General features: G+C 44.6%; 1 protein-coding gene across 2 annotated transcripts in view; it reads right to left on the bottom strand.

Moving 5' to 3' along the window:
* Positions 1 to 26581, bottom strand: part of LOC142566008 (uncharacterized) — an 82904-nt gene that overhangs the window by 38855 nt on the left and 17468 nt on the right. For both annotated transcript variants that reach the window (XM_075676689.1, XM_075676690.1), the window contains 3 exons: positions 17980 to 18035; positions 17101 to 17158; positions 10791 to 10944 (listed from right to left, as the gene is read on the bottom strand). In XM_075676689.1, coding sequence (XP_075532804.1) covers positions 10791 to 10944; positions 17101 to 17158; positions 17980 to 18035 — 268 coding nt within the window. The remainder of the gene's footprint in view (positions 1 to 10790; positions 10945 to 17100; positions 17159 to 17979; positions 18036 to 26581) is intronic.

Here is a 26581-nt window from a genome sequence, read left to right as displayed (position 1 = left end):
ATGACATGCACATGCATGTATTAGCATGTTGGGTTAATTTATGTTGGAACATTGCTATTACATTGGCAATGTTAAAGAAACCTACTAGACTAGTGAGCCATTATACGAAAAGATCGTATATTTGTCTTATATTGGAAAATTTAGTAATTCCCAATAACCGTCCACACCAGCCTGTGCGTTATTTATACCGCATCAAATGCTCGTAAACTCGGAGGCATTTCACCTTGTACCAGTTGTCACTCATCTTGCTGTCAAGCGATAGGTTCAGAATTGGGAGTGGTGTATCCCCAATTCCGAGCTACCCATACCCCTTGCTACTGAGAAGCTGGCTTTCTCGCATAGACTAGATGTTTGGTGGCTGTCAAAATTTCACTGGCAGCATGAAATCAACCCACTATTGTTATATTAGATGGAAACAAATGCTAAGAACTGTGTTTGCTCCCGCACAGCCAGCAATATTGCTCCCGCACAGCAGCAATATTCGATTTGCCTCTAATATTCGTATCCAGCCAAATATTCGAACATTTTTGAATATCTATTTTTCAAATCGAATATGAATACTAAAAATATAATATTCAAGAATATCCACACACCCATAACGATGGTTTAACTTTAGACACATCACACAAGCAACCCCAAACTTGGAACAGCAGAGAATTAAAAATTAAATTATGGGGTTTTACGTGCCAAAACCACTTTCTGATTATGAGGCACACCATAGTGGAGGACTCCAGAAATTTCGACCACCTGGGTTTCTTTAACGTGCACCTAAATCTAAGTACACGGGTGTTTTCGCATTTCGCCCCCGTCGAAATGCCGCCGCCGTGGCCGGGATTCGATCCCGCGACCTCGTGCTTAGCAGCCCAACACCAAGCCACTGAGCAACCACGGCGGGTGAGCAGAGAATGACATGTAACGCATCTTTAGACCGAAGTGACTTTTTAAGCAACTTGAATTTAGCTGCTTCAGGTACTATACTGAATAAACTTACTTAAAGCAAGTACGTCACTGGTATACGACAACGGTGCAAGCACAGTCACAATTCCCTTTTTGCTGCATTCTTTGTAATCTTGCACCACCCCATCTTTCAACACCTTTAAAGCATTTTTGCAAACAGAACTTATTTATCCTAAAAACTTTAAGAAGACCACAGCATTGAACAAAGTTAAATAAACGTCACTGCAAGAGAGAGAGAGAGAGAGAGAGAGAGAGAGAGAGAGAGAGAGCCCTGTAAAGTGGATGTCTGGCGAAGTTGTTAAAAACTGCCACTATAACTGCTGAGGGGTGTGTGCAATATTTTACTGCTCAATTCCTACTCTGACGCATTGTTCAGCCAGAGGATAATGTGGACGTGCGGACTTCCCCAGTGCTGGAATTCCACAGCAATGTGACCAGTGGCAGCCCACTACCACTGGTCCTATTGCCATTCCTTTTCCCTTTTCTGCTCGTATTCATGGAGCTCCGAGGGAGTCCCAACTACGCGTTGCCTACGCATAGTGGTGCTGCAACAACAATGAAATCGTATGCTAGGCTGGTTATTCAATATATGAAAGGCTAGCAACGTCATTCGCCATATCCCAAGCTACCGTTGCCGCAGCAGCTTGCACAACAGCAACCTTTACTAGAAAACGTATCTGGGGAGCGCTATGTGTTTGCATTGTTAGCAGGAGCGCCTAATCATAAATTATGTGGTTTGGATGCCTGTTTCATGCTTGTTCTTTATTGAAACGAATGCTGTGCTACAGTATGCGTGATACAACAAAATATACACACTTTTTGCTTTAATTGCCGAAGCTTTTTTTCCCCGTGAGGACACCGCTGTGATAAATCCCGGCCAACTAGAGACTAACAGCTTAAATCTAAGTCTAAAAACAATTTAAATCCTTGTCCATGAATAGCTTTCATTAGGCAGAGAATCACTTTTAGAATATGCGAACTTTTATGGACCAAGGCATGCAGCCTGAAACTGGTAGATGTTGTTATGGTTCACTTTGGGCAGCAATGAATGGAACGGATGCCAAATGCCTGAGACACGACCTGCCTAATCGTCGTGCTCGTCAACATGAAAATGCTTGTTCATCGAGTGTGTGCGACAGGATTATGCACCAGTGAAAATCCTGCTCTCCTTTGTCCTACGTTCACCCCCTCTACCCCACGGAGTGGTTTCTCTCTGTATTACTCTGTGTGGGTTGACCCGACATGACCTACATTCACTCCCTCTACGCCAGGGAGTGGTTTCTCTCCGTATTCCTCTGTATGGGTTGACCCAACATGTGCTGACAAGGCTCTCTACCAGGGAGCATGAGAGAATGAGGTTGCCCAGATGGTGGGTATAAGAAAACCAGCAGGCCACCACATGGAGACACATCTTCTCTGCTCTTGAGTGCAGGAGCACGTACGCAGAACGTTTCTGTACTTTTTGTCTGAGCGCACCGCTCACCCATAACGATGTATTAAACTTCTGTTATTGTTTTTACGTCACCTCATCTTCCCTGCCAACCCTCTCTGATGGTCAACATGGTTTGAGCTCTAAGCAGATGCTGTTAAAGGTTGCCAAAACCTTATCCCCGTAACAACTAAAAAAATTTAAAAAAATAAATTATGGGGTTTTACGTGCCAAAACCACTTTCTGATTACGAGGCACCCCCGTACAACTGTAACAACTGGTGGCAGCCGTAAAAACTGGTAGCAGCCGTAAAAACTGGTAGCAGCCGTAACAAATGGTAAGCAGCGGTGGGATATGGATCTACGAGCCTCATCTACCAAGTCGCAACTGAATACAGCGATTGTGATGGTCTGCGCCGGATTCCTGGCTGCAAGGTGATGAGTGTGGGACTTTCTCTGCCGAGTTTTGCCAGGTTTTGTTGAAGGGTTAGAACAGAACAGGAAATTTGAGCTATTGTTGTCACCTAGTTAGGCAGCAGCAAGATAAGTCATGTACAGTAGAGAGAGCAGCACTGAAAACGGCCATGAATTTGAAGTTATTGCGTAAACCGGAGTTGTTGGCGCTGGCGAAGGAGTTGTACCTGGATGTCACTGACGCACTCCGAAAACCACATTTGATTGAGTCTATTCTTCCTATTCTTGCTCTAGAGGCTGAGGATGATGAGTTTACGGAATGCCTGGAGATCATTAGAGAAAGGGAGAATGCAAAAAGTCAGGCAGAAGAGTGGGAACATGAATAACAGGAAGAGCAGGAACGTGAGGAAAGGGAACACACACTTGAAGCGACTCGAGCTTGAAATGAAACGCGCTCGAGCAGCAGGGCAGAGGAGCGAAAGAAACAGTGCAGGAGCCTGTGTATCGTTATGAAAGAGCTAATGCGGCCCTTTAAGCTCGGAGAGGACATTGGTTTGTTCTTGGTAACCTTTGAGCGGACATGCGAGAAGCAAGCGTCCCGCGAATCGTGGCCACAGCGTCTACTCACACTGTTACTGGGCGAGGCAACGGACGTAATCGCTCATTTAACCATACAGTAAGTACGCTGAGGATTATGATAAGGTAAAGTCAAGTTTGCTGAAGAAGTATACGCTGTCTGCGAAAGTTACGCGAAATGGAAAAGGCTAGGAATGAGTCCTATACAGAATTTGCACATAAGCTTATGTCAAACGTGGAGGAATGGCTCAAGAAACAAAAAGCCTATGACAATCACGCAAAGGTTGTTCAGTGCTTTGAACTTGAACAATATTATAACCGGTTAAATGAGAATGTTCGGTACTGGGTTCAAGATAGGCCAGAAGTTAGCTGAGCTAGCTGATGAATTTGTGAGGTGTCGGGCTCACAAGTCAGCGACGGTCGAAAAGGCAATCCCAATGTCAGGCTCGGCAGGCCGAAGCACAGAAAAAAGAGAGAGAGAGAGAAAGAAAGCACAAGCCTATGATTGAGGGTACTGTATCTAAAAATGCAAAACTTCCTGCTCTCCTACTCTCCTTTGACGTTCCCCCCCTCTATGCCAGGGAGTGGTTTCTCTCTGTATTCCTCTATGTGGGTTGACCCAACGTGTGTTGACAGGGCTCTCTACCAGGGAGCAAGAGAGAATGAGGTTGCCTAGATGGTGGCGGGTATGAGAAAACTAGCGAGCTGCCACGTGGAGACACACCTTCTCTGCCCGAGTGCAGGCGCACGCATGCAGAACGTTTCTGTACTCTTTGTAGAGCACACCGCTCACCTATAACAATGTATTAAACTTCTGTTATTGTTTTTACATCACCTCATCTTCCCTGCCAGACCCTTTCCGACGGTCAACCTGGTTCGAGCTTCAAGCAGGTGCTGTTGAAGGTCGCCGAAACCCCATCTTTGTAACAACTGGCGGCAGCCTTAAAGTGTACAACATAAGTTGCACATACAAGTGCAGGGTGTGCCATTAAATTTCTAGCTTCCCTGAATATTTCTGTGCAGAGTTGTAGATGTTCTGGGTCATTCTAACATCACAACAATGTGCAAAATTTGAAATTCCTGCTGCAAGCAATGAAGACTTTCTTATTTTAATTGTGACAGCAAATCGTGACAAAATAGCACATGTGCTATCTACAGTGCACATGCTGAGGAAAGTAGGGGAAAAGGTATCTTGAGTGCAATGTGCACAAAAAGCACCGTATACATTTGCAGACTGATTTTTTGGGCTCCAAAAATTCCGAAATGCTCGATTACTCGCTCTGCTTTGCGGCACCACCATTCTCCCCATAGACCATAATGTATAACAACTGCCGAAAGTTCGGACACCTTGCAACCTCTCGTCTGATTTTTCGGACACTCCTTGAGCCAACTTGATCGAGAGCACCATGCACCAACTCTGATCGGTGCGTGGTTCGACTTGCTGAACGCCATTTTTGTTTTGGACGGAGCCTCCTTGCTGCCCCACGAAGTGGTGCTACTGCAAATCCCCGCTCATCATCATCGTTTCTGCCTGGTTCGTGGCTACAGCAGTTCCGGTCTCAGCTCAGTAAGCCATGTCAAGATAATCCAGCAGCTGATTTGTTTGTTTATTCATGCACGACCCTGCAAGTAGGCCACGTTTTTTGTTTGTGCTACTGGTATCAGCGTGACGGCGTGATGACCTTTGCTTTGTGTGCTGTGTCGAGGTTGCAGTGATGCAACACGGCATACGGAAACATCGCGTCAAGTGTCTAATGGCACCGACAGTGCCCCACGCAGACTGCGCTGGGGAATGCCGGCAAGCGGGTGCCGGAAGGCCTAGAATTTGTCGCCTTCCGATGTGCTCCCTACTGACGCGAAAAATGTTCTGCCAAGACCTGTGCAGTGGTTCTGGACACCATCTCACTTGAAAGTTTTACAGGTGCTCACACTGCTGTACTGACATGCGCAGAACTCGATGACGGCGAGATCATTCGTCAGGTTTCTGCTGCACCGCCGGACGATGACTCCGAGTCGGAAGATGACACACCATGTGCTACGCTGCCGTCGCATGCGGAGCGTGCACAAGCAGTTACTGTGCTTTCAGCTGCCTATAGTGACCGTACGACCCTCTCTGAGATTCAGGCTTATCTGATTGCACGTAAACGGAACAGCGTGCAACAGCGCATTCACGATTTCTTCAAGCCTACTGCCAAACGCGAATAAGTGCGTGGAAATAAAGGATCTTTCTTTAATCTGTTTTTTCAACACCTGCTTATTCGGACATTTCCGCAGTCCCCGTGAGGTCCGAATAAACGGTCGGCGACTGCATACTCGAATCTAGGCCGGCCCCGATTCTAAGCCGACCCGCGAAAGTGGGAAGCCAGGGAAAAAAAATAGCTTGAATATAGGCTGAACAAAAAAAATAGAGGACAGAGTTCACAAAATTAAAACGTTTATTGAATATGAACGTGCCGAGCTCACTCTAAGTCATCATTACTGTTGTGGTCCGGAATTAGCCGACTGTCAAATTATCGAGAACATCAAGAAAACAATAAATAAATGCATACTAGACCAATTCAGCTTTTGTTTACTGAATAAGCCCGCAACCCTTGCTTCTATTCACACAATATCAGTGCAAAAGCTGCAATCTCTCGCTATTTCCTTTGCAGTGCAGCTAGGCGTGAGACACGTGTCTTCATTTGAGTCGACATGCTTTTCACTAGCAAGTGCACATCCAGACTGTTTTTTCGTCAGTGAGTTAGTTGGCAACAGATTGCCAGTCCATCGCAATTTAGCTGACGGGTTTGATGCCAGCTGGTGGGCTGCAGTAGAATCACTCTTCATGCTCAACAGATTGCACCGTTTGTAACATGCATGCACATTGCACTCAGTTAAAATGGAACTACTGCTCCCCAAAACCGGTGCAGATGAAACCATAGTCACTATCGATGCACTCATTGATGGCTATAAGGCAGTTCTGAAGGCATGCGCACAGACTCAAAGCGAAGCAAGTTTGCCACAAATGTAGTGGACAAAACCTATCGAAAACGTATCGGTTGCTATTGATGCACTCACAGATGGCGACTACGTAGTTCTGAAAGCATGCGACCAATGTGCACACTGAGTCAGAATGAAACGTATTTGCTGTAACCACTGCGAATGAAACCGTGGTCGCTATTTACATGATCATGAATGGTGACTATGCAGTACTCACACAAGGCACACGGCCAACATGGTGTTATACTGGTGGTAAACACAAAAGCAAGGGCTAAATAGGCACAAATGGGCATGAAGCATCCCAGCGTTCCTGTCAATCCCACAAGGTTTTTTGCTGATGACTACGGCGATGAGGAGTGCGCCACTTTGTTATGGTTGGATGCTAGCGTCACTTTTGCACTTCTATGACATTCTAACAGTCCAAATTAACAGGTGTGTGGCCAAATAAATCTCAATTAATAAGTTTGATGCAATTAAGTAATGCATATGCCCGCCAGGACCAGAGGACGAGTCTGAATTATTCAATTTTTCCAAAATGACGAGGGTTGAATGAATGGAGTCTTACAGTAATTATTAAACTGCCTTAAAGCAAGAATCTCACACCTGCAAACTGCATGTTTAGATTTCAAGTTCAGGCAGGAAATGCAAACATCTTCTGAGTTTACTGAGCACAGTAATACTATGTGGTGCAACATTTCATGAAGTTCATTAAATACTACATGTGACATTCCCACAGGAATACAAACAGGAAAGCAAAACTTATTAATGATGAAAGATAGTAAGCCTGTTCTTCATGCTTCACCTCTGACATAAAAACATGCTTGGAAACAAACTTGCAGATTTCTTGTTAACCCCTTAACCATTTTATTATTTTGAAAATTTCTATGCCCAAACTGCTTATTTTTTTTTTTCATTTGATATTGGACATTTTCTTTCTAAAAAGGAAGTTTTCGATGTTGAAAAAAAAATTCAAGCACATACTAAGTCAAATTAGCATAATAAAGTCTATTTTGCTCATGATAAAGGAGGCCAGCTACCTGCTGGTAACCAACAATAAAACTGGCGAATATACACAGTCAAGTCATTAGGCGATGTTATATTGAATGCCTTACCAAGGATGCCCAAAAACGGAAACAGAGGAGGTTTTGTGGGGATGTCATTCATTTTAATGCGCTGAAATTACACGAACCCCTGGCAGCCTAGACCCGGGCACCAACATCAATAACCGTTGGACAAATAAAGTTTATTCCTATCCTATAATAGTGTTTTCTGAGCAGTCTTCCTCATCTGATAAACTGCTAATTTCCACGTCATCGCTATTGCTTTTGCTTTCAGAAGCAAAGTAAACTTTGGTGTCTGAACCATTGTCCGAAGAGCTGAATGGCAAAAAACTTATCTTCCGCGACGATGGACCAGCAACACACAAGTCACCTGCACCAGATGCCATTTTTTGAAACACGAGTTGGCCCCCAAGGAAATGTGAAACGGTGGTTGGAAAAAAAAGGAAAAAAAGGGGAGGGAGGGGGGGGGGTAGAAATTACCAGCCCAGTGCTGCCATCTGCGATGTAACACACCAACTAGCACGCAAACGAGAATGTCTCGTTCAAAACAGTCTAAAGGAGATAGTCAAATCTTGTTAATTCAAACACGCTTAATCCGAACTTATGCCGCGGTCCTGTCAAAGTTATGTGTATTCCAATGGGCGAAACACCCGGTAATTCGAACGGGCAAGCAGTAGCAACAGTTAATTCAAACATACCATGCTCCGACAAGGATCTCGGCAGTGCGCCAGTCACACAACAGCGCCTCTGACCAGCATTGCTCTGACCCCGCCATAGAGAAAAAGCTTAGGAGAGGCCTCTCAACGCTGTGCATGTGCAAGGATAACACCACTGCTGCGCGACCTACGCCGTATGTGCGAGTGAAAACGTGTGAGAGGAGCCGACATTGGGGCTCAATCTCGCCCGCGCGAAAGAGACAAAGCCAGGAGGAACCATGCCGTCTACCGTCACACGCGAAGCACCCAACATTGCAAGGCACCAGGGGGAGGGGAGAGAAGGGGGCAGCATTTTACTCCGGCTGCAACTGTGCATGTGGCGGCTGCACGGCCGTATCTTGAGAGCAATCTGTGTTGGGGGCAGAGTCTAGGTACGTCGGTGGCCCGTAGCTTTTTGCGTGCTGTGTGTTCTTGGTGGTCCCTTTGCGTTGAAACAATAAAGAGCCCAAATGTCACTTCGCTCACTGATGCTGCCGCGTTTCCTCACGCCAGTGTTTTGATAGCGAGTTTCCACAATCATCGAGTGAGATGTGTTCATGTTTACTTGCGCGTGCATGACACCATGCTTGTTAATTTAGTTAGTACAACTATGTTTACAAGCTTATACAGCCAATAAAACTACTAGCCTTGCTTTGTATAGCTGTCCACTAATTTGCTATCACAATCGATGCTTCGCCTTTCGGGGGAAACCGGCTTTTTTTTACAATGACAAGTCTAAACCGAGATATCCCGATACAGAGACAGCGCACCACACCCGATTCTGTACAAGACGGACCCTGAATACAAGGACGCGAAGGCGACACCCAGTACCTCATTCTCCTCGTCTTTTGCACGCGGCGACGCCACAACAGAAGGGAGCACACCAACGTGATTGTGATCAGTGGCAACGATTTCGTCATCTTCATAAGACATGACGCATTAAGAATGCAGGAAGAACGTAAATCCAGCAACGATCTGTCAGCAGACAAAGGAAAAAGCACGCGAACACGCAGTGGGAAGCAACTCCGCCGCTTCAATGCCAGTCTTAGATGGCAGAGGTAATTAGCACCATCCATCAAGCTGGCAGGAAAGCAAATCCGCTTTTCCCTCACGCCCTTCCTCACAACTACGTTCCCCTCGCCCTACCTCTCAACTCCCTCGTAACTCCCTTACCTTTGATAGTCTCCTCGCGCATGCCTCCGCGCCGGCGCCAGCTTAGCCCGCTCCCTGAAGTTTCGTTTTCTGCCGTTATCGAGAAACGAGCATTGGCCGGCATGGGAAGTTTCGTGGTCCTCACTCGGTGTGTGCTTGCGCGCCGCGATATTTCATGACTCGCACCATTCATGCATCATGCTATGGTGCCCAAGTACTCCAAGAACAAGTCCTCCTTTTAATTGGAACTTCTTTTAATTCAAACAAATTTTCGGGCCCCTTTGGGTTCGAATTATTGAGGTTCGACTGTACTATCTCGAGGGACGAGCTACACTCATCCAAAACAATTTTGGGAAAGTTCAGCAAAGACTAGCTCGGCTCGTCCGAAATGGTTAGAGGGTTAAAGGGGCACTCCAACACTTTTTGAACACGACAAAGAAAGATTCACGATCTGTAGAGAACGCTGCCATTAACATGCAGGTCATATATTCTTCAGCTGCATGCCGCAGGGAGCTCACAATCTTGGATGAAAGATCTCTCTCTCCTATGGCTCTCAAGGCCCCCTATATTTTGCCACTGTCACTGGCTCCACAGACCAGCATGATAGCCCACAGACGCCAGCCATTGGTGAACTGTTCATGATCGTGTGTTACAACTGAGTGAAAGCTCATGCACACATGAACCATCCAATCTTCTAGCAAATACTAGAAGCAATGATTGTTTACGCACCCTGCCCATCTTATCTTGTCACCACTTCTTTGTCATTCTTGGAAACCTTTGACAGATGCCAACACTAAAGGGATATCGTAAGTGCACCGAAAAATAAAAAATAAAAAAGAGTAATAAGCAATAAGGCAAGGCACAGGCATTGGCACTGCCTGAACTGAAAGTAAACGTGTTGAGGAGTAATGGAAAAAGTAAACATAGTGCTTTTTATATCTACGCTCTGCATATCTAAACAAATGCTAAGAACCGTGTTTGTTCCTGCATAGCCAGCGATATATTCGATTTGATTACAATATTCGTATCTAACCGAATATTTGAACATTTTCTAATCGAGTACGAATAATAAAAATATAATGTTCGATAACATGTCAACCTTCCGAATATTCGCACAGCCCTAATTTTACTGAAAATTTCTTGACGCATGTCTCGAAACCCATGGGATTCTTAGAAGTCATTACAGATGGATATGTGTTGCCAACACACCTGCTACAATTCATAAATTACAATATGTGTCATAAAGTAAATAATTAAAATGATAATTAGTGATTTTTGTTAATGAGCAAATTATGCCTTTTTCAATTTCTCATGTGAGTAATCCAGATCTAGGACTACAATTATGCTATCTGCCACAGGCAATTTTAAAAAATGTACGGTCTAAAAAAACTACTACACCCTATATACATCTAAAGGCATTGCACTTGCTTCAATATGTTCTCAGTATTGAAGGAAAAGGTGCTGGCAGAGCACAGATTGACTAAGGAAATGGTGTGCACATTAAACCTCAAATAAGGCAAAAACATACGGGCCAGCTTCCGGCTCCGAGTGACGACATCTTGTGCAGATTTTTTTGGTGTCTTGGGAATGACGCCGCCTGAGGCTACAGTGGGCTTTGGTACTGCTCCTTTGGCCTTTCGGCTAAGTGCCATGGCCACAAAAGCACTGTTGGGGTCCAGTTCCTGGAATAAATTTCAACAGCGCAATTAGCAAGCTTCTGCACCACATGTCATAAAAATGTCCCACGCAGTCTTGCAAATCCAGCATGTATTCATGTAATTTATTCTACACAGCAGACACTAATGTACACATGTGAATGTTGAAGAAAAAACAACACATGCTGGAGAATGCAAAAGCACAAGAAACTTCAATTAATGAGTAAATGACCATACAGTAAATGACTTCAATTTCACTAGGGCTGAACATTCAGGATATTCATTGATTTCCTACAGTCACTGAATAAGCCATACAAAGAATAACTCATAGCATATGTCCAATATTATTTGACAGTACTGTATGTCCTTCCAATGTACAAAACTTGGTGCCCACAATTTAATACCAAACTATGCATGAAGTCAGGACAGTTAAATATCAAGCTTGCCAATGCCAGGCCTGCCTGTCTTAATGCTCCTCTATTATGTTATCCAGAAAGGCAGACAAGAAATGCAGATAAGAACCACTAAACTAAGGCACACGATCTACTATTCACATTCATTACCAACTTTAATGCCAATGCCAACATGGCACAGCTGACAGCAATCACAGTGTAGGACTAAGGACATTAAAAAATTCTGCAACGAACATGCAACACACTTCGTCCAACCTAGTGCCGCTGTAGCATCATGCACATGCACATCTGCAGCACCGTACAGAGAACTAACAGTTTATGTAAGGGCTTGTGCCTGAACAGAAATTCAGCATGTAGCCTGTTACCCAAAAGATGCCCATCATCAAGGAACATGGCAGCACCTCTTCAAACAGGAGCACTTGGCTTTACCATGAATCAATCATGCTTCGCACATTATGCATATAGCGTAAGCCACAAATAAATAGCAGAAAACTTCCGCTGCCTTGACAATGAAGTCTAGGCAGCAAAATGGCCATTTTTAAAACTATTCCAAAATGTTTGAAAACTAAGGACACTAATGACTGCAATATAATTTTAAGAACAGAGCCAAACAAAGCTGAACTTTGAAAACTTATTGGAGACAAGAGAAAAAATGAAAGAACAAGGCTGCTTGAATATACAGACCTTTCGGCTCAGGGGGAAAAAAGCAGAACAAGAGAAAAAGAGAGAAACGTGGGATAGGTAAACCAAGGAGGTTAACTGGAAGAGATTAAAGTTTGCTACCCTACACTGGGGGAAGGGTAAGGGGAAATTAATTATAGGCATTATGGATAAACTTCTCAAAACCCGAACAAAATCAGTTGTGTGTAATAAGCTGCTGCTTATATATTACTCTTACTGGTAACACAATGCTAAGTGAATGCAAGTAGTGGATACTTAGCAGTGGATGTATTTTTTCCCCACAAGATTTTCACCTGCAGCCATATGGTACTGCAGGCTCCAGTGCCACATGTGTTCAACTTAAATCCAAATTCCTGCTGCTCACACACACTCCAAGTTTGATACACCTAATTGGTCCCCTAACCTAATATGGTCTCCACCCTGGTACCAAGACATGCCGGCACTAACAATGGATTATCAGATGGCCAGTTAAACAAATTGGAAGCAACCACATATCCCCACATCCATCAGATTAGAAAGGAGCCTGGAACTTTAATGTGCATAAGGAGCTTAGAACATAGAAAGCGTAACTAGACAAACCAAATACGAGCTCGACAATGGACACCTCAAAGCACACGATTCTCGTGCCACGTAGCACATGACTTAGAAATAAGATCACATTTGGTCAATAACTGACTGAACTACACACTTGGGCTTATGTGCCTGGCTGGCAACAATCAGAAGGAAGGCAGTTAATATATTTCATGTTTTCATAAGTTATCCATGGGGCCAAACAATAAAGCTACACATAAAGGCGGAGTAGCTACACATACAATAAAGCAGCTGCAGCGGCAAATCCACCGCTTCGTCCTGGCTCGGTTTCTCCACGGCCGCGCATTTGCGTTTTGTGCATAAAACCATACCATAGTCTGTCAGGCTTCATTTTACTCACTGACGGCAACAAAGGGTGGTGATGGCATAGGCAAAATCACCACTCCCCGGTTGGGAGATGGGAGATCTCAATTGCAATAAAGGTATTCGGACCCTTCAGATGGAATTTTCTCATAAACTAAGTCTTTTCTTGGCACGAAACAAGCATTGTGAGGAATGGTATTTAAACAGTACACATCGACTTTGCAATTAACTTTAGTGTCCCTTTAAGGGTTAAAAGTGGCTTTGCCATGATAAATATGTTTGATAAACATAAAACCACGCACTTGCAGCCACGACTGCATTCAGTTCATTAAGCACATCATTATAGGCATATTTTGTGGCAGAAATAGCATAGTGAAACTCCTTGTGACTGAACTACTAAAGTCAAATCTTTCATGCCAATTTTAGCATGTAACGAATCTATGCTTATAACGAATTTCAGATTAAAGGTATTTTCACACTGGATGCGAGTTAAATATAATGTGGGTCAACTGTGCCTGTGTATCTATACAGTCGTGAAAACAGCAAAAGTCAGCCCCTTTACAGTAGGCTTTTTTTTATCCTACAGTGATAATTTTCTTAGTGTCGCAACCCTCTAGTCTGTATTAGTTGCTTAGTGGCTATGGTGTTGGGCTGCTAAGCACGAGGTAGCAGGATCGAATCCCGGACACGGCGTCCACATTTCGATAGGGGCGAAATGCGAAAACACCCGTGTGCTTAGATTTAGATGCACGTTAAAGAACCCCAGGTGGTCGAAATTTCCGGAGTCCCCCACTACAACATGACTCATAATCAAAAAGTGGTTTTGGCATGTAAAACCCCACAATTTTTTTTATCCTGTATTACAGTCGAATCTTGTTAATTCGAACACTCTTAATTCAAACTTTTGGCTTATTCGAACTGACGCTGTGGTCCTGTCGAAGTTATGTGTCCCAATGGGCAAAACGCCCAGTAATTTTCGAATGCACAAGCATTTGCGACAGTTAAATCTAGCATGCTACGCTCCAACAATGCTCTCAGCAGCGCGCCAAATGACGCAGCGGCGCCTCCGACCAGCATTCCTCTGACCCCGCCATAGAGGAAGAGCTTAAGAGTGACCCCTCAATGCCTGGCACGAAGAAGGGGAAAAAAATGTGGCAGAAATTTGTGCGCAGGCATGTGCAGGCGCGCATCACCTATTACTTCCGCTAGTGATGGGTGTCCTGTACATTCAATGACCGATATTCCGGACCCCCAATTTTTCCAACATGCCCGATAATTTGGACGCCTTCACGGCACCACCATGTACCCCATAGAGTCAATGTATAAGAATGTATAAAATTTCGGATGCAAAAAACCTTTGCCATTCGATATTCCTGACTTTTTGTCATGACCGCAGGTCCGCAACAGCATTAATCGAAGCTACTACCACTGCCGCTTAGATTACCTCGCCGCCTCAAGCCCGCGCTGTCGCACGCAGATCCGCTGGCAGCCATAGCCACACCGCAGCAACGCTAGGCCTAGCTACTTTGAAGTTCGCAACCAAGCTTCTTGCTGTTCAGTGTCATGTGTTCTATCCGTACAATTCGACGCTGTTAGCAATGGTGCCGACTCCGCCTTTGTTATCATCGCCAATGGCTTTGGAGCGAGGAAAACATGGTGCATTGCACACTAATGCAGATTCCCGAAAGTCAGCTTCGCCCCAACACAGTAGTGTTACGTGGCGAAGCATACCAAGAGTTGGAAGAGGCAATTGTCACGGGAGATGGTACATTTCCTTTTATTATACACGCGTGCACCCAGCGTCTCCTATCACAGTACAAGCACCGATACGCCTAATAAGTGCACTGGTAGGCGTTTAGAGCTATTTTGGACGTACCTGTGGCGAAAGAGGCTACTCCCTCTTTTGCCCGAGTAACCCCGCCGTTAGGTGGCACTAGCAGGGCAAACACTCATGGCATCTCTCATGCTAATCAGCAACTACACCAACCGCTGGCGGTGCCCAGCTACACGGGCAAGCCGGATTACAGGGGATGCAAGAGCCATGCAGGAAAAACAACACCAGGGGACGCATGAGAGTCCAGCATTCACACAGGTGCGACTGCCAATACATTGTGCATCTTTATCCAAGTTTATCATTCTCTTTCGATCACATTTAAACTACCGTTTATTAATATGGGGCACAACAACAACAAAAAGTTAATTAGTAGGCTCTTGCTGTTACAAAAGGCCACTCAGTGTGTAAGCCTTGTCAACTATTTTCACCCAACAACAGAATTATTTCAGAGAAACAGGATGGTTAATATCGAGCACTCATACAACTACTGTCTTTTGCATCAGCTCCATTTTGCAGAACAGAAACAAAAACTCTTGAATTTGTAAAAGGCGTATCTAAGCCTGTAGAACGTTAATGTAGTCATATGACAAGGGAATTCGAAAGGTGGTTAGTACCGTGCCCTGGAAACAATTATCTTTTGCAATCTGTTACTCGCAATGTACCAGTGCTACTGGATTAACTTGAAAAATGTTTAAATAAAGATATTGGGTTTTCATGCGGGTGATTGTGGAATGTTCGTATTTAATTACTTTTATTGATCCATTGTACTGAACTCGTCTCGTATATTACTCGCATGTGTTATTAGTGTGTCTAGTATGTAGTGCATGTACCCCATATACTAGCGTAATGAACGCACTTTTTTTCCTAATAGACCGAAGCAAAGTTGGGGGGTGCATTCATTACGCGGGGTAAATTTCATGGAGATATTTTCGAAACAACAAAAATTGAAAAGTAATGATTTGGAGGAGCTGGTGCATGATCTCTGCTCGTCTTCGCAGCCGCTTCCGGCTGTCTGCCGTTATCGCAAGCATCACGAAGTGCACACCTGTTTTGACAAGCACACTGTGTGCGTCTCTTTCCTCAACCGTCACTGGCATGTCAAAGTTTATTGATGTCTGATCAGCGTTCCCGTTTAGTGAGCAGATAAACTCCATGTCCTGCAGCAGGCGCATAACTCGACTCAAGGCTCATCACACACATCGAAACCCAAGGCAGGCAGAAAAGCGAAACCACACACACGAGAATTCGACACTATGCCCGACTATGCCCACTATGCTGATCAAATGCTGGCAGCCCCTTCCTCACTTACTCTCCTGTGATCCCTCGAGTGCTCTCTTTTATGTCAGCGTAAAGTATATAAACTGTGTATGTTGCAGAGGGCCAGTTACATTCTTTTTTTATCTCTTTCGAATCCGAGAGGTGCCTTTGTGCCAGCACTGGCGGAAAGGATGTGTCAAGCATTAAGTGAGCTAGCTTTAAACACGAGCGACAGTCAAAGGTTGTAGTCTCTCCGAAAAACTACAGCACCGCCGTTCCATCATGGGACTGCACAGTACCAAAGTTCAGCGTGCGTTCATTACACGAGGAAAAAAATATTTAGATTTTTCACGACTAACTTGGGGTTCATTCATTACGCGAGTAAATACGATTGATCTATTGTACTTATCTTGTCTGACATATTGCTCACATTGGTTATTAGTGCGTCTTGTATGTAGTGCATGTATTTGCATATCTTCATATGCATAATATATATATTACGTAGCACATATAGTAAGGTGTATGTATTTATTGTTGTGACTGTTACTTATAGTATAGGTATTTATTGATGTGGCTTCACATATTGTCATTTAATGCACACCTGTTAACACATACACCTCAAGGGAAATGAAACTGGTTCATAGAAAAGCTGCTATAGCAAGTTATTTAGGGTGCTAAGAGGCTTGCCAGTATGTTTTCTGGGGTTTTAAGGACCAGGACCTTCCCTTAACATCAGAAAATTAAAAGTAAAAAATTTCATGTGTGTAGTCAGTACTTCTTTAAAAGGTAGTGCCACAACGTTATCCTGACCATCAACAGCCAACATTCATAAACAAGACTGAGTTTGCATATTCTCTCTTAAACTCCCTTTATACGGAGAGGGGGAGTGCTTAGATTACAAGGGGGATCTTTTGATTTGGGAAAACAAGTGTTTTTTGCATGGACCTAAACAATGTTGGAGTTAATGCACACAACAATGGCAGCAATTTATCAAGATGAACAACTTGTGCACACAGCAACATGCCCATGCATAACTACCCACATAACAGAAAAGAATCTGTAGTTATCTTCCTCTAATCATTTCTGAAATTAAATGAAACTCACGTCCTCATCCTCATCTGTCTCCCTCTTTTCATCTTCAGAGCTGCTGGAGCTGCTGGACCTGTACATGACAGACATTGAGAAGAATTAGGTGGCAGGCACAGGCTTGCACAAGGTTTATTTTTTTTACGGAATGAAGCAGCACGAATTTGTCATGAGCATGCCATTTTTCTCCTTCACCATCAGGCAAACAGTACGAATATTGCGCCCCATTAAGGCAAGCCTTCCCCTTGTCCACAATCCCATGCGCATTAGGCAAGTGAGGTAAGGCACTGTCACAGGGACATCAGTGAATATAGATGAAACGGTAATGCGCATTGAATACAACATCCCACTGCAAAATTATGGGGTTTTACATGCCAAAACCATGATCTGATTATGAGGCACGCCGTAGTGACGGACTCCAGAATCATTTGGACCCCATGGGGTCCTTTAATTTGCAGCTAAATTTAAGTACACGGGTGTTTTCGCATTTCACGCCCATCGAAATGCGGCCGCCGTGGCCGGGATTTGACCCTGCGACCTCATGCTTAGCAGCTCAACACCATAGCCACTAAGCAAACACGGCGGGTAACATCACACTGTCACAGGGACATCAGTAAATGTACATAAAACGTTAATGAGCACTGAATACAATAATATCAATTTTAACATAGTTGAATGCCAATAAAGCTTAAGCATAAGAGAAGGGAAGCGCAGTCGAGAATGACAGAAGACTAGGTGGGGGTGACGAAATTAGGAAATTCGCAGGTGCAAGTTGGAATCGGTTGGCGCAGGACAGAGGTAATTGGAGTTCACAGGGAGAGGCCTTCGTCCCACAGTGGACATAAAATAGGCTGATGATGATGAAAGCTCAAGCTTGACTGTGGCCAAAGGACTTGCCTGTCTTTTTTGGACGACGACTTGCTTGACTGCTGCTTCTCTCGCTGCTGGCGACGCTGAAAGACAAACTAAGCGCATTAAAAGAAAGGGGAAAGAAAACATGACACAAGTGCAGTTTGTGCACATTAATTATACAGTCATAAGCACCATGAAAGGGAGAATTTAAACACATGGCAGACACTAATCCAACACACGAGTCATCAATGCGTAGCCAGTTCAGAAAAGGGGATACAGCCATACTTCTTTGCCAGCTTTTCACATGCTCTACACACAAACCTCAAATGTAGCATGGTACAATACCTGACCCACTTCCATGCTTGTCCTCTCAGCAAGCATTTTGGAAAGTCTAGAAGAGGGGCCTGATGTTGAAGAAAGCACACACTCCCTTCACACAGACCTTCCTTTGAATGCATGGTGCATGAAAATAAGCACGTCTGTCATCACCCGACTAGTCAAAGTGTTTACTGTAAACACAACACTGCACTGTATTTCAATATCAAAATGCTCATCAAAATGAGAAACTGATTTCCTTTGCAATTACCAGCCTCTAAGGAAAGCCTGTGTTATGGAGCTATAGCAACCAAGAGAATGCCACTGCTCTCACCCCATATTAAGATCTGGCCACATCAAAACAGCAAAGGTACGAGATGTGTGCTCAAGTTTCCCATTCATGCTTTTCAGGTCAGTATGCAACTAATATAAGTTAAATCTGGTCCAGGCAGTGGCAGCCAAATTAAACATGGTCAAGCTTAATCCGGAGAAACTCCTACTACGGCATATCTCTCATAGCCAATGTGTGGCTTTCGGATGTTAAAGCCAATCAATCGATCACTACCGAGCACTGTAGCAAAAGTCCAGTAACAAATTCCATTTACCTTAGCACAATTAGATAAGAAAACTAAAACCTACCCCTTAACAAAAATGGACTGAAAAAAATAAACTACATAAGATGCAGGGGAGGGTATCTAAAGACACAGATAAACATTAAAACATTTACGAAGTAATTTTTAAAATTCTCATATAGCGGTTAACATTTAAATAAGTGCAGTTCAATACTTCGTCCTAAACTAAGAATGCTTAGGTCAGCTAGACATGAGATTAGCTAAAACCTTTAAAATTAGTCATTTAGACAGAGTTCCCTTTGAACAGTCACTACATCTAAACAAGTGTTTTTCCAAAGAAACCTATTCAAAACAAGACCAGCTGAAGTGTAGGCACTTCAGAAGTAGCCGGTAGCTGCAACCATATATATTTCTGCATCCCAGCCTTTATACTAGCTGTCCCAACTAAATATCACCAAGAATTAAAAAATAATGAATTGCTTTACCCTAATGGCAATCACTATGAATCACTATGCAGATGAGCATCGCTCATGCTAGTCATGAGCATTAAGTTTAAATAACTTTATTACCTAGCCTAATTCATAAGGCATCAATGTGATAATTGTGGAGAATGCCGTGAAATGACCGACAGGAATGTTTAAAAGGGCCCTAGAACACACTTCAAGCAACCGTGTTTCAGTTGCTTGGTGCATAGATTGATGGTCAGAGAGATAAATGCAACAAGAACAGCAGTGATAGGGGCACGCAGTCCAAAGTTATTTAGCCAAGAAACTTCAAAATATATGCAAGAAAAAGATGTGTGCCCTCAACTCGACGTTTGTGCAGTCTCCCATCCTCATTTTTCTAACACACTGACGTAACCCCTAGCTGCCAATATTAAGTGCTTCAAGCACCTATGTACAGGAAGTTGGCACACCATGGTTGCCCCTGCTCTGTATTCCCAGACTCTGGTGCACAAAGCTCTGGTGTAAATAGAAAATTAAAAAAATAAGAAAAACAATTATGGGGTTTTACGTGCCGAAACCACCATGTCATTCAGAGGCCCTACATGCAGGGTGTCTACCAAGTTGACATTCCCAAATTCCCTGAGTTTTCCAGGTTTTCCCCGAGTGACACAGAACGTAGTTTTATGTCAGGACAGGCAGACACCACGTCGCCCTATGTTGTCACTCTCAAGTAAGCATGTTAGAAAATAAAAAAACAACTTAATCCAATTTGAATAGCAAGACGTAGTGTTTATTTTATTCAAAAAGAAAACAGAAGAGAGTGGCTAGTAAAATGCACAGCGAATAAAATATCTTCGAAAGAAAAAGTAAAACCCATTGCAAATTCAGTTAACATTCTCAAATACGAGCTATTTCTATCAACTGATGGCAAGCTAATCGGTATGAGGCCTGAACTTTATCACAAATGAGATTCTCTCGCAACAGCTGGTAAGTCAACCTCAACTGTCCTTGACATACTCTCAGCCCACGCACAACGCCTCAGTGTTGCGTTTCGCTATTTTAAAGAGTTTTTTTGCTTGGATGAGGGCACGGAACAAGAAATATTTAGGAGTGGAAACTCCGCTGTTTGCGGCGACCAGTAAAGGTCACAAGCCCGCGGATATGTTTTCATGCTGGCGGCACCTGGCGGCATGGGAAGAAATTACCGCCGTTTCGGTTGCCAGGGCAACCGGTTGAGCGTGTTGATCCCGTTCGGCCGCGCGCGCCTGACTTCTACCACGGAGTGGCCGGAGCTGCCGGAGCCGCCGAGCCGCCTGCCGGGCGCTGCTTTTTTTTTTCCCCCGCTGCGGCTTCTACGACGCGCCGCATGGTGCCGCCACTGTATACGGTAGCATCGGCGCATGCAACAATTGTGACTTTATCTGGTCGCCCGCGCTCGCTCGCGCTGACGGGAGTTTCACCTCCTATATGTCTTACTCCGTGGATGAGAGACACCTGCATCTCTGTGTCAGCCAACACTTTGCTTTTAGAGTGCAAGCTCCTTCAAAAAAAGCGGCGGCATGCTTCCTTTCCCGTTCATTTCTCAATGCATAGGTCCCTTGTTGTCTCGTTCTCCTTCGGCTGCACGTTCGCCACACGGACTACTTGAAGCATCCTCTTGGACAGTTGTGCAGTCAGCGTCCGATTTTTCGGACTCCTTAGGGGCCGCGAAAACGTCCGAAAAAATCAATGCATGTCTTTTACAGCCCTTAAGGGCTCAAATCACCACAGGCACGCCCGAAAAAGCTCTGAAGGGCTGCCAGTGCACTTATTAGGCATATCGGTGCTCGTACTGTGACAGGCTCGTACTGTGACAGAAGATGGCGGGTGACGCGTGTATAATTAAGGAATACATACTCTGTCCCGTGACAGTTGCCCTTTCCCACACTTATGCTTCACAGCGTAACATTACTGTAATGAGGTGAAGCTGACTTTCGGGAACCGGCATTATGCAACGCGCCGTGCTTTCCGAACTTCGAAGCCAATCGCGATGACCATAAAGGCGGTGTGTCGGTGCCGTTGCTGACAGCAGCGAATTCTTTCAATGAAAAAAAATTACCGACGATTACGTTACTTCCTAATGCGAAATTTGAGCGCAGCAAATAAGCTATTTCACCTTTTCGATAGATTGAGGCAAAGAAATCGAGCAACACATGTATGCGCTATCACAGAATTTTTTTTTTTTATTTTTCACACGTATTCCTTTAACAAAGACTCCACTAACAGTTCTTGAAAGTCATGAAGGAAGCTTTGTGGTCGGAGAAATAGACTGATATATGTTCGACTTGGTACACCAATGCTTGATTCTCAAAGACGAGATCTATACAAGTGCCTCGCGAGGTTGTCACAGCCGTGGGACGCGTTACGAGCGAGAGGAACGGGATGTTCTCCCGCATAAGTGTTAGGAAATTGCTGTTTGTCTTTATGTCAAGCCGCCACCGACCTGGCTCTCTGATTGCCACCGCACAGGGCGAACGGCAGCGGCAATTTCGGCTCGGGCGGTGCACATATACAGATCCGCCGCCACCGATCTGGCTCTCTGATTGCCACCGCACAGGGGTTGCATTGGAGGAGGAGCGAAGAAAGGAATTAAGTTCGAGCCGGCGCTTTGACAACCGGAGACTCGCAGGAAGAGGGGGGAGGGGGGCGGCGTGTACACCCAGCGGCAAACGATAAGGGCAGAAGCGCGCGCAGCAAGCGGACAACACGATAAAGGGAGGAGGGAAGAGATAGCAGCGACTGACTGATGCCGCTGACGCCGATAGTGAGTCAACCCCAGCTGCGGAGTTGGTTTCAGGGACAACGCCGCCGATGCCGACACAAACAATATGATACCCTCGCTTCCGCAGCGCTAAGAACCAGGTCTAGCCGTGGGAAGGTGGTCACGTATTCGTCGACGTGCCGGGGCCTACGTGAAATAACCGGCGCGTCGGCAACTGAAGAGCACCCTATCCGCCACACAAGAACAGGGGGGGGGGGGGGGACCCTTTCCTCCTCTTTCTGCATGGCGGCGACGGTGTTCTATGCAGTCACGTTATCTTGACTCTCTAGCGGCGTCAGCGGCATCCAGCGGTATCAGTCGGTCGCTACTAGCGCTGGGGGGATGAAAGGGGGGCGGAGCTGGTTACGAGGCCGACGACAACGCCGACGACGACGCGAAACCCAGGAACGGACGCCAAAGAGCTGCACTCTAAAACACGGTACAAAACGGCAACAAGCTTAATACCGAACCTTGAAGCAGCTAGGCCTAGCATTGCCGCGGTGGTGGCTACGGCTGCCAGCGGATCAGCGTGCGAGTGTGCCAGTTCGAGGCGGCGAGGTTATCAACATGGCGGCGGTTGTGGCTTTTATTAATGCCATTTCAGACCTGCCATCACGGCAAAAAGTCCGGAAAATTGGACAGCAAAGGGTTCTTGCGTCCAAAAGTTCAAACGTTCTTATACAGTGACCCTATGGGGTACGTAGTGGTGCCGCGAAGCCATCCGAATTATCTGGCGTCTGGAAAGTCGCTCGTTGACTGTACTCTGGCAACTCCTCTAGCCGAGGACGCGGCGTCAAAGACTATTTGTTACGATTCCTCTCTGTTACTCGGCACAGCATTACCGTGACTTTGGGTTCCCTTTCAATAAAATTACAGCTAATTTATCCTGATAGAAGCACAAATTCCCTGAATCTTCCCAGAGTTTCTCTAGACTACTCAAAATCCCTGAGAATTCCCGGTTTTCCCGGATGGTAGGCACCCTGTACATGGACCGGTTACAAAGAGGTCCATGTAGGCTCCCTCGGCACAGTTTACACTCCCAATCGAGCAACCTAGGACTGCACAACGTCTCTTTCGTTCATATCCTGTGCAGGCAGCTCAGTGCAGTAAAAGAAACAACAATGCACAGCAGTGAGAAAATAGCCCTGCCTAGACAACGCTCGTGAGTATACTGCACATGCTTGTGCAAAATGAGGCAACGAAGCAGCTTGCAAGCATACAGAAGCGAGAAGCTTGTTAACAGATATAATACTTGTGTGCGCACTTCTCTATAGTATAGAGCATTGCTCAGAGGCCAGAGGCAAAAAAGCAGCCAGCACCCCTACCGTGTCTTGTAGTTGTAGTGTTATTCCCCCCCTTTTTTACTACTGTGTCTGTTTGCGTTCATATAAAAACTACAGCAAACAAAAATAAAATGAAATCTTAATTGATCATGTTTTTGCTGCAATGCACTGCTTATCTGCAACTTAGTTTTTTAACCAATCCCAAAGGAGTGAGTGGTGATGTTGATGCTGCTTCTGGTGAGCACCACTGGGCAATGATGCGGTCGACAGTTTTGTGGCGATTTGTTTGCGCGATTAACATATTAAATAGTTTGATATTGGTGCTTTGACCTACGCTAAAAGCATCTCCAATCGAGTCTATGCTACCTGTAATAGAAAGGCGGTGGCTTGAAATGTGTTCGAGGGTCCCTTTAAGCAATCTAGGTCGTGTGGTCCTTTAAAATGACAGAAAAAAAAAAAGAAAACCTGCGAAATTTTATAAATTACCACATGACAACACACCAAGAATCACGGAACTTTTAAACGTAAACCTAGACGAGTACGAGCCCAGCTATTTACACTGCGAATAAGCTGCCATGCTCATTCACTGACACATGAGCACCTTTTGGCTCACATCTCCGGTTCAGCATTTAGTGTGCACAGCACACTAAATGACAAGGCTTAGAATAAAAACAGGAATAGCGCAACACAGGACGAGCGAGTAAAGAGCACAGGACAACAAAGCGCTCTGTCCTGTGCTCTTTACTCGCTCGTCCTGTGTTGCGCTGTTCCTGCTTTTATTCTAAAGATGAACCAACCAGCCCCTTTGAACACGCTGCGAATGACAAGGTTTTCGTTTCAGATCGTCATTTTCACTGGCAAGTGTAACTGAAATGTAGAAATAATAAAGTAAAGAAAAATGAAAGAGGATGAAAAAAGAACTTGCCACCTGTAGGAGCCAAAGCCACCTTTTCCAAATTTCGCATGCGGTGCTTAACCAAGTAAGGTACTGCGACAGCCATCCATTTCGAGTGTTATACAGTAACATTATACATGGTTCCCCAGGACATTACTGCCTTGAGTAGTAGAACTGCATTGCATTACCAGCCTAGCCCACCCATCACCTTCAGCTTTATTTCACTTCAGGGGGGCAAACCCACCTACAAGCACCAGTGCTTTCAGCTAGCTACTTCTCTGTTTTGGTGGCTTACCATGTGGAAGCTGAGGTGTCTCCACAACCAAACAGTCTCATGAATGGCACAGCAGAGTAAAAGGTGACATTGCTGACAGTGCTATCAGGAGAGGTGCTCCAGCAACAGACTGCAAACTTTCATCTCGCACATATCTGCTACACTGTCGACTACCGAGAAGTCTGCGTGGACCACTCTGATGTACGCGTAGCGCTGGGGCAAGAGTAGTCATTGAGTAGGACAAAATATTTCCACGAGGAGCTAAAGCTAAAATACAAACCTAAGCTGCTATATTGTAACAAAAAATTGCAGTTTCTGGAAGCTTTCATGTGGCTTGTGGTTCAGACAATGTTGCACTGTTTTACTAATATACCACCTATAATGTTGGTAAAAATACAGAATAACTACAAATAAAAAGTGCAAGAGGCAGAAGGTAAAGTTTCAGCATCATCCAGTGTGTCTTACGAGGCTTTTCGACAGTGCTTGCCAGTTCTGAGCCATTGAGTACTTGTTTTTCTGTGCACAAATGTCAGGTCAGTGTGGGGACTCTCACTTCCAGTTTATTTATGGTGCCGATTCAAGTTTCATCATTTCTGCATAGAACATATTTCTTTATTTCCCATTCATTAGCACTCAGGTATGTACATGAACATAAACAGCTTTCAACCATTGTTACTTAGCCTAGAATTGAACCAAGAATGAACCACGTTTTCCAATTTGGGACAAGAAAAATGTCAAACCCTGATCACAGTATATCATTTTGAAGCATTATTTAAGCATGCAGCAACTATTAAATACTATGAATGAACTAACCAGAGTTTTCATTCACCAAAGTTCAAAATACAGTAGACTCTCTTTAAAGGGACACTAAAGGCAAATACTAACTCAATGTGGACTGTTTAAATACGATTCCAGAAACCTTTCAATGCTTGTTTCATGCCAAGAAAAGACTTAGTTTATGAGAAAATTGCACCTCAAAGGTCCTAATACCTTTATCGCACTTCAAATCTCGCGCCACCCAACCAGGGGAGTGGTGCCGTGTACGCCATCACCACCCTTTGAGTGAGGCTGTCGGTGAGTAAAATGGCACCTGACAGACGGCGGTACTGTATTTTGCGCAAAACGTCAACACCCAGCCATGGAGAAACCAAGCCATGACAGAGCAGTGCATTCGCTGCTGCAGCTGCTTTTGCTCAAGTGGCGTGAATCGGTTGGGCATCCCGCGACATCTTATGCAAGTGTAATTCTCTGCTATTAGCAGTTTGCGAGATTTTCGCGAGCCAGCAACACCAGCGTAGCAGTATGCAATAACGAAACTACTAAAACGCGAAAGCGGCGGCTGCACAAAGTCAAGTGAAAATGAAACCTGTCGAGCACCCACATTGTTGTGAAGGGTAATGTCAATGAGTCCTTTTTTTCTAAAAATGAACTGGACAACTAGCATTTTCTTTCGTGCTATAATGCAATACAATAATGTTTTTATAAAGAGTGGTTGAGTGTAGTGACAGAATTTAAATGAGGAGTGCCTTTGTCATCGGGTAAGTACTTGATGTCCTGGGGGAGTCTCTAATCATGTCCTGCATTTACCTCAATTTCTCTATTACTAAGGCTCTGCTCGCGATAGTATTGACGCCTTAGAGGTTCTCGAGCACTAATCTATCACTTTAGCTTGACTTAATATTTGCATTTAGTGTCCCCTTAAATGGAATGTCAAGGGACCAGGGAAATTGGTTCAGTTAATCAGGAGTTCCATTTACTGAGAGACATCGAAGAGAGCATTGCATGAATACAAAAACAACCAACCATGAGGATGATGTTCTTTTTAAGTGGCAGGTCCGTTTAAGCAATTTCTGTTTATCAAGATTCCACCAAAAGCAAAGTTTTGACTTCTAGCACCTCTATATATCTGTCTCTCTTTTTCACTAAATGCTCAGTCGATAGTCTGCACTGTGCCTATGTTTTCTTCCCCTCCATCTGTGTCATTTCATATTGCCTAACTCAAGGAGATTCCACTGTAGTAGCACCCCCACTAACAGTTATGTTCCCAATAAAAAAGTTTTTA

Source organism: Dermacentor variabilis, unplaced genomic scaffold (assembly GCF_050947875.1).
Source record: "Dermacentor variabilis isolate Ectoservices unplaced genomic scaffold, ASM5094787v1 scaffold_12, whole genome shotgun sequence".
NCBI lineage: Eukaryota > Metazoa > Arthropoda > Arachnida > Ixodida > Ixodidae > Dermacentor > Dermacentor variabilis.
This window is presented reverse-complemented; position numbering and strand designations above follow the sequence as displayed.